Consider the following 15,215-nt stretch of genomic DNA (forward strand, 5'->3'; position numbering starts at 1 on the left):
GATTATTTTTTAATTTATATTTTCCATATATTTTTATCTAAACTGTACTTTCCATTTTCATCATGATACCTGAGAACTTGTGATGCTTGTCCAAACTCAGACTTACTAAGCCTAGTCCTTGAAATGCTTTATATAGGAGCTCTTTACTTCATCTCCATTTTTATAGTATTAGGAGGAGCAAGCATCCAAGCTTGTGATTTTATATCAAGGCAAAATTTAGCTTTTCACATAATGATGAGGACTTATTTTTCTACTTAATCTTTATCTTGTTTCAACTGTTACCCAGTTAATAATGCAGGATTATAAAAGCAAATCCTGTACTATTCATATACACTAGCACTAGAAACCAGTAGATTGGGACTCCAGACTCCAGACATCTCGATCCTAGTTTTAATATTACTCAGGTCTGTCAGCTTAGGTATATTACATTACTTCTCCATTTCCTCACTTTTATACAGAAGGGGACACCACCAGCTCTAAAATTCTGTCAGTTTTGTCTAGAATGTACTGAAATTGCTCAATCCATTACCTATAGATCCCAAAATAACAACAACTGAAGCAATTTCAAGAAGGTGTATTGTGACAATTGGGCTAAAGAAATGTAGTCTAATTTTACAAAAAATTTCTTCCTGCCCCCTGCCAGAGATAGACAGAATCATTTCACATAGGCATAATAAAACTATATTAAATAAATAATAAATAAATAAACAAAACTTTTCTTTTATCCTATAAATATTAGAATTATAAATGGGTAACTTCATGGATGGGTGGGTACAAAAATATATGTATGGATGGATACAGAATCTGTTTTCAGTGCACTTCTTAAAACCAAATCAGCATTATTTACATATTGGCAACATGTCCAAATTTAATTCAAAGTAGTTAGGGGGAAAAAAGATTCATAATTTCCTAATAATGATATAAAAGTGAGGGAAAAGTAGAAGACAGACTTAGAGAACTGCATCAAAATGAGATTTGTTTGGCTGCATCAAAGAGAACTGCATCAAAATGAGATTTGTTTGGCTGCATCAAATATTTGCTACTAACTCCTACCATCCTGTAGGGCATAGATATAAAATGACAATAAGAAAAAGAGAGAGAGAGAGTATATATCACTAAGGGGATTTTGAAGACAGCAGTGCAGCAGCTCAGCTCTCTGGGATAATCCACAAAAATGGATAGCCTTCTTGCAGATAATAGGATAACAGAAACTGAGGGCATTGGTTTTCTTGAATATACCTTTATGTATTAACAAGTCTATTTATTTAGAATTTAAGCCTTTGGATAATCCACAAAGGCATAATCAGTGAATGCTTAAAGGCAATTTTGTTTGACATGATATATGCTAGCACGTGTATTCTACTGAATAGCTCAGCTAATGTTTTTATCTTGAAGTAACATAACAGATCTTCCTTTAAGAAATATTTTTGCCATTTTTTTCCTCAGGATTGAGGTCCACCTTAAAATATTAGTGGGAGGTTAAAATTCTCTTGTGCTATTCATTGTTAAATTGTTACCATAGCCATTATCATCTTTTTTTCATTCTTTTCAACAAAAATGAAAGAAGACATACAGCTCTAGGACACAGATTTCTATTGTGTGTCTGTGTATTCTATCATTGACCTTGAAAAAGTCAAAATGTTTCTTAATGCTATGAATTGTTCTGCAAAAATCTCATTAATTTCCCAGTTGAAGTTCAGCAATAAATTTAACTAATATCAACATTTTATTTAATTGGCTTTCTTTTTTCAGAACAAAAGTCCTTTGGGGAATTTTAAAATTTCAGTTCAATTGATTTTTTTGCTATTATCATTGCTCACATAACACTGAAAAACATAACAGAAGTTTTCACAGTTTTTAAACAATGTTTTCTAACTTTGCCTTTCAAAGATCACTGTTCCTCTTTTACTTCACAAAGTAAACCTAAACACTTTAAATTTTCTTCTTTCTTTTTTAATTCAATATTTATACTAACAACTGCTTTGAAGAAAGTAAGTGAAAACCAGCTAGAACAAGGGAATCTTGGTTCAATTATCATTCCAGACTAGGTTTTTGTGGGGGGCCTTCCTGCTTCAAAACAAAACAACTCTGAATAAAACATAATTTCTGCTGCCTTGCTGGAACTTCAGGGATTGGAGACAATCTCCACAGGTCCAAAAGAAGAAGGAGGAAAAAAAGAAGCAAACTTCACAAGGAGACAGTGAACAGTAGGCATAAATGAGTAAACTATAACCAGGAGAGAGGGCAGACAGCAAAAGCAAGAAGAACTACAATCCTGCAGCCTGTGGAACAAAAACCACATTCACATAAAGATAGACAAAATGAAAAGGCAGAGGACTATGTACCAGATGAAGGAAAAAGATAAAACCTCATAAAAACAACCAAATGAAGTGAACATAGGGAACCTTCCAAAAAAGAATTCAGAATAATGATAGTAAAGATAATCCAAGACCTCAGAAAAAGAATGGATGCAAAGATAGAGAAGATGCAAGAAATGTTTAAAAAAGACCTAGAAAAATTAAAGAACAAACACCTAGAAGAATTAAAAAACAAACAAACAGAGATGAACAATACAATAATTGAAATGAAAAATACACTAGAAGGAATCAAAAGCAGAATAACTGAGACAGAAGAATGGATAAGTAACGCGGAAGACAGAATACAGAAAAAGAATGAAAAGAAAAGAAGAGAGCTTAAAAGACCTCTGGGACAACATTAAATGCACAAACATTAGCATTATAGGGGTCCCAGAAGGAGAAGAGAGAGAAAAGGACCTGCGAAAATATCTGAAGAGTTTATAGCCAAAATCTTCCCTAACATAGGAAATGAAATAGCCACCCAACTCCAGGAAGCACAGAGAGTCCCAGGCAGGATAAACCCAAGGAGAAATACACTGAGACACATAGTAATCAAACTGACAAAAATTAAAGGCAAAGAAAAATTATTAAAAGCAACAAGGGAAAAACAACAAATAACATAAAAGGGAGCTCCCATAAGTTTAACAGCTGATTTTTCAGCAGAAACTCTACAAGCCAGAAGGGAGTGGCACGATATATTTAAAGTGATGAAAAGGAAGAACCTACAACCAAGGTTACTCTACCTGACAAGGATCTCATTCACATTCAACGGAGAAATCAAAAGCTTTACAGACAAGCAAAAGCTAAGAGAATTCAGCACCACCAGACCAGCTCTACAACAAATGATAAAGGATCTTCTCTAAGTGGGAAACACAGGAGAAGAAAAGGACCTACAAAAAGAAACCTAGGGCTTCCCTGGTGGCACAGTGGTTGAGAGTCTGCCTGCCGATGCAGGAGACATGGGTTCGTGCCCTGGTCGGGGAAGATTCCACATGCTGCAGAGCAGCTAGGCCCGTGAGCCATGGCCGCTGAGCCTGTGTGTCTGGAGCCTGTGCTCCACAACGGGAGAGGCCACGACAGTGAGAGGCCCGTGTACCACAAACACACACACAAAAAAAACCTAAAACAATTAAGAAAATGGTAGTAGGAACATACATATCGGTAATTACCTTAAATGTGAATGGATTAAATGCTCCAACCAAAAGACACAGGCTCGCTGAATGGATACAAAAAGAAGACCTATATATATACTGTCTACAAGAGACCCACTTCAGACCTAGGGACACATACAGACTGAAAGTTAGGGGACAGAAAAAGATATTCCATACAAATGGAAATCAAAAGAAAGCTGAAGTAGCAATACTCATATCAGATAAAATAGACTTTAAAATAAAGAATGTTATAAGAGATAGGGAAGGACACTACATAATGACCAGGGGATCAATCCAAGAAGATATAACAATTATAAATATATATGCATCCAACATAGGAGCACCTCAATACATAAGGCAAATACTAAGAGCTATAAAAGAGGAAATCGACAGTAACACAATAATAGTGGGGGAATTTAACACCTCACTTACACCAATGGACAGATCATTCAGACAAAAAATTAAAGAAACATAAGCTTTAAATGACACAATAGAACAGATAGATTTAATTGATATTTATAGGACATTCCATCTGAAAACAGCAGGTTACACTTTCTTCTCAAGTGCACACAGAACATTCTCCAGGATAGATCACATCTTGGGTCACAAATCCAGCCTCAGTAAATATAAGAAATTTAACTCACATCAAGCATCTGTTCTGACCACAATGCTATGAGATTAGAAATCAATTACAGTGAAAAAACCCATAAAAAGCACAAATACATGGAGGCTAAACAATACGTTACTAAATAACCAAGAGATCACTGATGAAATCAAAGAGGAAATCAGAAAATACCTAGAGACAAATGACAGTGAAAACACGATGATCCAAAACCTATGGGATGCAGCAAAAGCAGTTCTAAGAGGGAACTTTATAGCAATACAAGCCTACCTGAAGAAACAAGAAAAATCTCACATAAACAATCTAACCATACACCTAAAGGAACTAGATAAAGAAGAACAAACAAAACCCAAAGTTAGTAGAAAGAAAGAATCATAAAGATCAGAGCAGAAATAAATGAAATAGAAACAAAGAAAACAATAGCAAAGATCAATAAAACTAAAAGCTGGTTCTTTGAAAGATAAACAAATTGATAAGCCTTTAGCCAGACTCATCGAGAAAAAGAGGGAGAGGACTCAAATCAATAACATTAGAAATGAAAAAGAAGAAGTTACAATGGACACCGCAGAAATACAAAGCAACCTAAGAGACTACTACAAGCAGCTCTATGCCAATAAAATGGACAACCTGGAAGAAATGGACAAATTCTTAGAAAGGTATAACCTTCCAAGACTGAACCAGGAAGAAATAGAAAATATGGACAGACCAATCACAAGTAATGAAATTGAAACTGTGATTAAAAATCTTCCAGGACCAGATGGCTTCACAGGTGAATTCTATCAAACATTCAGAGAAGAGCTAACACCCATCCTTCTCAAACTCTTCCAAAAAACTGCAGAGGAAGGAACACTCCCCAACTCATTCTATGAGGCCACCATCACCTTGATACCAAAACCAGAAAAAGGTACTACAAAAAAAAGAAAATTACACACCAATATCACTGATGAATACAGATGCAAAAATCCTCAACCAAATACTAGCAAACAGAATCCAACAACACTTTAAAAGGATCATACACCATGATCAAGTGGGATTTATCCCTGGGATGCAAGGATTCTTCAATATATGCAAATCAATCAATGTGATACACTGTATTAACAAATTGAAGAATAAAAACCATATGATCATCTCACTAGATGCAGAAAAAGCTTTTGACAAAATTAGACACCCATTTAGGATAAAAACTCCCAGAAAGTGGACATAGAGGGAACCTACCTCAACATAATAAAGGGCATATACAACAAACCCATAGCAAACATCATTCTCAATGGTGAAAATCTGAAAGCATTTCCTCTAAGATCAGGAACAAGACAAGGATGTCCACTCTCGCCACTATTATCCAACATAGTTTTGGAAGTCCTAGCCATGACAATCAGAGGAGAAAAAGAAATAAAAGGAATACAAATTGGAAAAGAAGTAAAACTGTCACTGTTTGCAGATGACATGATGTTATACATATATAATCCTAAAGATGCCACCAGAAAATGACTAGAGCTAATCAATGAGTTTGGTAAAGTTGCAGGATACAAAATTAATGCACAGAAATCTCTTGCATTCCTATACACTAACAATGAAAGATCATAAAGAGAAATTAAGGAAACACTCCCATTCACCATTGCAACAAAAAGAATAAAATACCCGGGAATAAACCTACCTTAGGAGGTAAAAGACCTGTAATCAGAAAACTATAAGACACTGCTGAAAGAAATCAAAGATGACACAAACAGATGGAGAGATATACAATGTTCTTGGATCGGAAGAATCAATATTGTGAAAAATGACACTACTACCCAAACCAATCTACAGATTCAATGTAATCCCTATGAAATTACCAATGGCATTTGTTATAGAACTAGAACAAAAAAATCTTACAATTTGTATGGAGACACAAAAGACCCCAAATAGCCAAAGCAGTCTTGAGGGACAAAAAAACAGACGTGGAGGAATCAGACTCCCTGACTTCAGACGATACTACAAAGCTACATTAATCAAGACAATATGGTACTGGCACAAAAACAGAAATATAGATCAATGGAAAAGGATAGAAAGCCCAGAGATAAACCCACGCACATATGGTCACCTTATGTTTGATAAAGGAGGCAAGAATATACAATGGAGAAAAGACAGCCTCTTCAATAAGTGATGCTGGGAAAACTGGACAGCTACATGTAAAAGAATATAATTAGAACAGTCCCTAACACCATCCACAAAAATAAACTCAAAATGGATTAAAGACCTAAATGTAAGGCCAGACACTATAAAACTCTTAGAGGAAAACATAGGCAGAACACTCTATGACATAAATCACAGCAAAAGTCTTTTTGACCCACCTCCTAGAGAAATGGAAATAAAAACAAAAATAAACAAATGGGACCTAATGAAACTTAAAAGCTTTTGCACAGCAAAGGAAACTATAAACAAGACGAAAAGACAACCCTCAGAATGGGAGAAGATATTTGCAAATGAATCAACAGACAAAGGATTAATCTCCAAAATATATAAAAAGCTCATGCAGCTCAATATTAAAAAAAAAAAGAACCCAATCAAAAAATGGGCAGAAGACCTAAATAGACATTTCTCTAAAGAAGACATACAGATCGCCAAGAGGTACATGAAAAGCTGCTCAACATCAGTAATTATTAGAGAAATGCAGATCAAAACTACAATGAGGAATCACCTCACACTGGTCAGAATGGGCATCATCAGAAAATCTACAAACAATAAATGCTGGAGAGGGTGTGGAGAAAAGGGAACCCTCTTGCATTGTTGGTGGGAATGTAAATTGATACAGCCACTATGGAGGACAATCTGGAGGTTCCTTAAAAAACTAAAATTAGAATTACCATATGACCCAGCAATCCCACTACTGGGCATATACCCAGAGAAAACTATAATTCAAAAACACACATGCACCCCAATGTTCACTGCAGCACTATTTACAATAGCCAGGTCATGGAAGCAACCTAAATGTCCATGGACAGACAAATGGATAAAGAAGATGTGGTACATATATACAATGGAATATTACTCACCCATAAAATGCAATGAAATTGGGTGATTTGTAGAGACATGGATGGACCTAGAGACTTTAGTACAGAGTGAAGTAAGTCAGAAAGAGAAAAACAAATATCGTATATTAACGCATATATGTGGAATCTAGAAAAATGGTACAGATGAACCAGTTTGCAAGGCAGGAATAGAGACACAGATGTAGAGAACAAATGTATGGACACCAAGAAGGGAAAGCGGCATGGGGAGTGGCGGTGGGATGAACTGGGAGATTGGGATTGACATATATACACTAATATGTATAAAACAGATAACTAATAAGAAAGAACCTGCTGTATAAAAATAAAAAAGTAAAAACTATAACCAGGAGCCTAAGCCTTGGACCAGCAGTGAGTCGGAGGCACTGAGGCAAGACTGTTCAATTAAAAGGACAACAGGAGCTTCCCTGGTGGCGCAGGAGTTGAGAATCTGCCTGCCAATGCAGGGGATACGGGTTCAAGCCCTGGTTTGGGAAGATCCCACGTGCCGCGGAGCAACTAGGCCCGTGAGCCACAACTACTGAGCCTGCACGTCTGGAGCCTGTGCTCCGCAACAAGAGAGGCCGCGACAGTGAAAGGCCCGCACACCACTCCGCTCGCTGCAACTGGAGAAAGCCCTTGCACAGAAACAAAGACCCAACACAGCCATAAATAAATAAATAAACAAATAAAGTTAAAAGGACAACAAATAAGGAAAATGCAGTAGCCTCAGGACAGTAGTTTTCCTCATTTCCATTCTGCAGAAACGAACACAAATCTTCTCTGGAGGAAAGCATTTTCAATTTCATTCCTCAGAATGCCTATAGTTTAGCAATAGCAAAAAATGAGGTAACAATAAAAGATAACCAAACATAGAAAGGAAACAGTAAGGAACAATTCACCATGAGGAAGAATCATCAGAATAGTAAATATCTAATTCAGATACCCAAGGACTCCAGGTATTAGAATTATTTGATAAGAAAATGCAGTAATTAATATGAAATTAAAGAGCTAAAAGTCAAAATCCCCAAAATGAGCAAACAACAAAAGAGCATACAAAACTATCAGGCAGTTAAAAAATGTTTTAGAAAAAAATTGTTAAATTTTATAACTAAATGTATAGATTATATAGAAAGTGGGCACATCCCATTATAAACACTCCCATAAAAGTCAAGAATATGATAAGATGCCACCTGAAACACGGAGGAAAAACCTCAACAAGGAATGGGAAATTTTTGTACAATTTTTCTGAAAGGCATTTAAAAAAATGAATAAATGGATAAATACAGGGTGTGCTTTCTCAATATTTTAAAGACGTCACCTATCAAATTCAATGTAAATCCAATCCAAAAATTAATACGGTTTTTCATGAAACATGAATACTGATCCTAACTTTTACTTAGAAGGATAAGATGCCAGAGGATTGTTAAAATTAAAAACAAAAAACAAAAAAAAACCCACAGAAGTAGAAATTTCTCTACCAGATATCCAAACATACAATAAAGCTATGCTGGTTAAAGCAGTGGTGTATTTATGCAGGAAAAGGCAAATAGACTAATGGAAAGAATAAAGCATCCAGAAACAAATTCATGTATACCTGGAAATTCAAATGATAACAATGGAACTTCAAACCAGTGAGGGAGAAAAATTTTTCAAAAGAAATTATTCAAAAAAAATCTTGGATGTCCATTTGTAGAAAAAAAAAACATTTTACACAAAAATAAACTGCAAAGATAAATGCAAAAAAAATTTGACAATAGAATAAGTATTAGCAGAAACTAAAGGAGAACACCTCTATAAATATGAATTGTGGAACATGTTCCTAAGCTAGATACAAAACCAGAGCCACAAAGAAAATCATTTCTTAGACTCAACTTCATAAAAATTTAAAACTTTTGAATGATAAAAATCACATAAACAAAGTTAAAAGATGTATGCTTGAAAGAGACAAGATATTTGCATCATATATAATAAAGGATAATCAATATATTTTTCAAACTACTACTATTGATAGTATTCCCAAGTCCAGTTGATAGGATAAAGGGCTTGATCAGATAATGCACAAAAAAACAAGAAATATAAATGGCTAATAAATAATTGAAGAAGAAATTCATCCTAATTTTTTGTCCATTAGATTCACAAAAGAATGAACACATTAGTGGTATCTATCATTGACAAGAATGTGGGGAAAGAAACACCTTTACACATCTCTGATGGGTATACCAATTGGAACAATATTCCTGCATCTAAACCATCCTTTAAGAATTGAATCCCTGTTGACCCAATAGCATCACTTCTAGAAATGTATCTCTAAGAACATATCACAAGAAATTACTTATGTGATCTTAAAGATGTGTGTGCATGTGTGTGTAAATGTGTGTGTGTGTGACAGTTGGTTAGAGACAATATCTCTTATAATCAACAGGTGATTGAATAATTAAATTATGACCATCCATACTATGAATTACTATGTAGCAGGTAAAAAGTCAGGTCTATGTATACTCACATTGAAAGATCTCCAGGAGATATTGTTTAGGGAAAAGCAAGTTGCAAGGAAGTATGTCTCATGTGATGCCACTTACATAAAAATTAATAATAAATACTACGTTGTATTTGTATACACACATAGGATGGTATACAGTATATAATAATAAATTATAACAACATCACATATTATAATACAATATGTTATAGTATATAAGTATGTGATATAAATATAAGACAATACCCATCGTGTTGGGCTTCCCTGGTGGCGCAGTGGTTGAGAGTCCGCCTGCTGATGCAGGGGACACGGGTTCGTGCCCCGGTCCGGGAGGATCCCACATGCCGCGGAGCGGCTGGGCCCGTGAGCCGTGGCCACTGAGCCTGCACGTCCGGAGCCTGTGCTCCGCAACGGGAGAGGCCACAGCGGTGAGAGGCACGCGTACCGCAAAAAAAAAAAAAAAAAAAAAAAAAAAACATCGTGTTAATAATAGATATTTCTTGGGAGAGGGATTGATTTGAAGGGGGAGTGAAGAAAAGGGATATTCACTTATTGTACTTCATGCTTTCTCATTTGTAAATTTTACGGAAGAGCATTAATCTGTTTACTTGCATAATTTAAACAAAATGAAAATGGCTTTGTCTCTGGATGGATAGAGGAAAGTTGAGGAGAGAGGGTATACAGAAGGGGAAGGAAGACACACAGGTAAGAGCTAGTCACCAGCACAAGAGTTTTTGAATTTTCCTTCCCAACCTTGGGTGCACAATACAGAAACCAGACTCTGGGAAAAATCAAAACCTCAAACAAAAGATTAAGTTACAAACTGATCTGATTCTGGTGGCCAAATCAGGATAAGTAGCCCAGGAGAGAAGAGTTAGCAGCAATAGAAAAGCCTAATCAGATTCACTGGTTGAGATATTTCCCAGAGGCTTTGAAAATCCTTTTACTCCCATGGTGATTCCTCCTCTAAATGACCAAGTTACTGGCTCCCAGCAGGGCCTTGCCATCAGTGATTGCCATCTTATAAGACAATTTAGGAGTCCAAAGCAAAATGCAATTGGACTATTACTTATACCAAATGCTATAGGGATAAACTTATTGTTTAATAATCACTGGAAAGCACAATAGAGCAGTTTTCCAAAAAAAGAACTGAAGTAAGTCTCAGGCAATTATTTGGATCTAAATTACTTTGGTCTGAAAATCCTCTAATTTAGCAATTCATAGACCAAAATATGGTTCAATCAAAGGCTCTTTGAAAAAAGAATGCTTTCTTTCATTTTCCCTGTTCCCTAAATTAACCCTAGTCCTATAAAATATCCAAAAGAATTTTATGCAATAAAACAAAGACTTAACCTGGTAGCTGAAAGCCCTGTTGTTTGTTGTGAAGACATACAGGCTAAGATTATTATACATTTATCGAAGTGAAATGGATTTAGACTAATGTGAAAGAGGGCATGGCAAGCTTCATTACAATGTAATGATTTAAAAGTCAAAGCAAAAATAGGATGATAAAACTGACTTGAAAGAGTCCAGGTAGTCTTAACATTGATAATAGCTATACACAATCAATTCTGACTCTAAGAACATTTTTTTCACTTGCTTTTAAAGTTATAACATTTTTCAGGGAATTCTATAATGATAAAATATGTGATTTCTTTCATATTTAGCTTTGATAAAGATTTGTTCATTTAATTAAAATTTATTGAGAACCTACTATGTATATGGCACAGTCCAAAAAGAGAGTTCCAAACCTCGTGAATCCTGTCGGTTAGTTGATAGTTACACTATTTTATATGCTTTATTAAACATTTAATGTACATTAATATGCGCTAGATACTGGGAAACACAAAAATGAATTCAACAAATAATCTTTGTCTTTAATCACTCAAAATACAGTGAAAGATAGAGTATACATATACAACCTTCAAGTATATATGTCAGGTTGTGTTAAATTCAATAATGGGGGACTTCTGTGGTGGTCCAGTGGTTAAGAATCCGTCTTGCAGTGCAGGGGATGCCGGTTGGATCCCTGGTCAGAGAAATAAGATTCCCACATGCCGCGGGGCAACTAAGCCCGCAGGCCACAACTACAGCAACAAACAGTCCACGCACCACACGGAAAGATCCTGCACGCACAACTAAGATCTGAGGCTGTCAAAAAAAAAAAAACCACAAATAAATAAATATTTTAAAAAACAAATTCAATAATGGGAGTTAGAACAAAGTACTAAAAGATCTCAGAAAATAGAACAACTAAAAGCTAAGGCATCAGAAAAGTCTTCATTCTGAGTTTCTTTCCTATTTAAGATTCACAGTAATATGTATTCACTTCAAACTGTCAAAAAATAATCACTGGGGCTTCCCTGATGGCGCAGTGGTTAAGAATCTGCCTCCCAATGCAGGGGACACGGGTTCGAGCCCTGGTCCGGGAAGATCCCACATGCCACAGGGCAAGTAAGCCTGTGTGCCACAACTACTGAGCCTGTGAGCCACAACTACTGAGCCCGTGAACCTAGAGCCCGTGCTCTGCAACAAGAGAAGCCACCACAGTGAGAAGCCCACTTGCCACAACTAGAGAAAGCCCGCATGCAGCAATGAAGACCCAATGCAGCCAAAAAAAAAAAAAAAATCACTGAACAAACACTGCAAGGTGCCAAGCACTGTGACTGATACCAAGTGTACAAGCTGAAAAGACACTGACCCTACTTAGGAAAGTTAACTACAATTTCAGTACAACAGAACACATGCTCTAAGGAGGGACACACAGGTGTAATGGGAGTTCAGAGAAAGAAACACCTAGGTCTGTCTGAAAGACTCCAGAAAGTCTGAAACTTCAAGGATAAATAGGCTTTTGCCAATTGAGCATGGAGGAGAGGGAACTGAAGGCAGAAAGAAGGGCACGTGGCAGAGCCACGAGGCAGCGTGGTAGAAACAGGCAAAGTGTGATGCGGAGTATCAGATGAATGGAAGAGAAAAGCAAGAAGTGAAGTGGGCCTGGTAGACCGGGGGAGGGCTCTATATAAAAGCTTAAGAATTTTAGAGCTGATATTTAGAATGAGGGTAAGAGGAGGTATTGAAGATTTTTTCTTAGACACCACTTAACTAGCAGGAGGAAGGGCAGATTGGAATCAGACCCGTATGCAAGACGGGAGACATGTTAGGCAACCTTGCAATGTTTTGGATGAGCTAACTCGAAAGATAATAATTCAAAAGAGGATGAGATTTTGAATTAGAGCAATGGCAGTTGAGAGGGAGAGGTGAGGCTGATAAATATATTTGATGGTAGAATCAACTAGAATTGGCAGTTGAGTGGTGAAGTTTCAGGTGAAGGGAGGAGATTTATGGTCTGATAGGTAATACAGTAAAATAAGCAAGTTTGGCAGGACTTATACATAGGGTGAGGCTAAGGAGTTGAAGATGAATTTCTATTTTTTCTATTTAATTTTCACATATACAAGTATCACTTTAGAATAGAATTAAAAGTCAGAGTCACTGAAAAAGTCTCAGAGGCTGTCCCCAATAAGCCTATTGCCCATCCTTCTTCTCTTCACAGCCAGGTATCTTGAAATCTATCACATGTTAACTGGATCTATATCAGGCATTATGTAAAACAGAAGCTTTACAGAGGAACACATGATGAGATTATTAGAGATAAAGAAATTTTTCTGGGAGATACGAGTAGTGAATAATGTGATCAGGATACAACCGGGACTACCTGGTTTTGGTACAATATTTTTTTCCACCATATTTAGAATTTGCACCAATATTATCAAATAGAATGGACTAATATACTTAACTGAAATGTTCTTAATGTACCTGATACTCTTCAGATCAACTTTGATTTCTAATTTACTGAGTCTGTTCAATGGAAAAGCAACAATAGTTAATTGGCTGTGCCTATTCCATATCTTATCAAAGCAACATTTTCTCATTCCCATTTCTGTTTTGTATTTTTATTGCATTAGTGAGTACTTTGGAAACTCTCAAAATGTGGCCTATTGAGAACCCAAAAATAAGGATTACATCTATGAGTACATGGTTTAAAACAATTTTTTTTAATGAAACACCTTGTCCAGTTGTCCAGGACTATTCCTAACTCACTATCAGTATCATTTTTAAAATACAGATTTCCAAAAACACAGTAGTAAGTCACTATATTATAAAAATCTACACCAGCTCTAAGAGGAATTTCGGACCAAAGACACATTTGCGTAGGAACTGGGGAGGCAGAACTAAATAAATTAAATGCACACTGTTACTAACTTTATCTTCGGAAAAGATGAAAAGTTGTTTTCTTGCAGCAAAGAACTGGACAGCTATTACACTGGCTGAGTGACCCCGAAGGACAACAACTGGCTTAGAGACAACATAGGGGTTCCAAAGGCAAACTTTATTGTTAAGGCAGCAGTTGCTAATCAGAATTAGAAAGAAAAAAATGTTTTTAATAACATGAATACTCTACTTTTTTTTGAAACGAGTATATCACATACTGTATTACCGTAGGTTGATAAAAACCTTCTGAGCACTAATGCACCCTCGTCCTGAAGGAAGGAAAATCTTATCATTGTCCAATAGCCCAGGCTAATGCATGAATGCTATCACTGGAAATAGCTGAAATGCAGGGTGGAGGGGAGAAGGAGTCTGCATGGGGTGAAAGGACAAGACAGTTCCATTAAGAGGCAACCAGTAGCCCAACCTGGAGGGGAGAAAATCCTTCTCCCAGTCCCAAAGTTCCCCCTCTACAGCCATCACAGCCTAGGAATGCAGACCACGTTAAAATTATTCCAGGGTTAAGAGAGAACTAAAACAATATTTAAAGTTCCCAAATTAATGAAAAAGTGTAAGGAAACCAATTATTTTCACTGTCATGTAAATAATCAAGTATTTGAAAGCAAATAAGCAGCAGAAATATATGTTTGACCTGCCCTATTGAGGCAATAGTTTTTTTGTTTTTTTTTTAAACACAAATTGATTATATTCAGGGAGCACATCAAAAACTGGGAGCACAGTACTTCGTCAGGTCTGGGGAAACTCAGCAGAGCACTCTTTGTCGTTCCCTTGTTTAGGGTCAACTGTGGAGCTGAACTTATTCACATTTATGGAATCGCCATAAATGGCAGACCCCTATTTGGATTAATACCCAGTGTAAGGGTTATGGCAATAAGAGGAAGTGAATCCACTCTTGTTTCAAGTCTTTACCCCATAGTATGAAATTAGTAAGACAACTGATAAATTTTACCCTCAGTGTTACTGCATACAGTAATATGTAATACCAGCACTGTGCCAGGAACAAGGTAGCGATCAGTATAAAGGGGCTGAAATAATCAATGAATCAATGCAATGGTTGATATTTGAGTCCTCCCAAACTCAATTCACTAACTCCTCCAGCTTTCTCTAATAAATCTACAATCCTCCTTGAAAGTCTGATGTTGGCATATTCCTGAGTTCAGAGTCAAGGTCTCTTTTTACCATGATTGTCAGCTGTGATTGTTGGGAATTTTAGAGACTCAGCTTAGCTGATATCATTTATATACTCTATATAAATGATAATTTTTGAAAGAGGGTTAATATGACCCA

General features: G+C 36.3%; 1 protein-coding gene across 1 annotated transcript in view; it reads right to left on the reverse strand.

Moving 5' to 3' along the window:
- The window catches only part of WDR49 (WD repeat domain 49), a 142,323-nt gene that overhangs the window by 83,011 nt on the left and 44,097 nt on the right, over positions 1–15,215 (reverse strand). Inside the window, 1 exon segment of the mRNA XM_060098829.1 lies at positions 13,902–14,049. Coding sequence (XP_059954812.1) covers positions 13,902–14,049 — 148 coding nt within the window.

The sequence above is a fragment of the Mesoplodon densirostris genome, chromosome 5 (assembly GCF_025265405.1).
Source record: "Mesoplodon densirostris isolate mMesDen1 chromosome 5, mMesDen1 primary haplotype, whole genome shotgun sequence".
NCBI classification, from domain to species: Eukaryota; Metazoa; Chordata; class Mammalia; order Artiodactyla; family Ziphiidae; genus Mesoplodon; species Mesoplodon densirostris.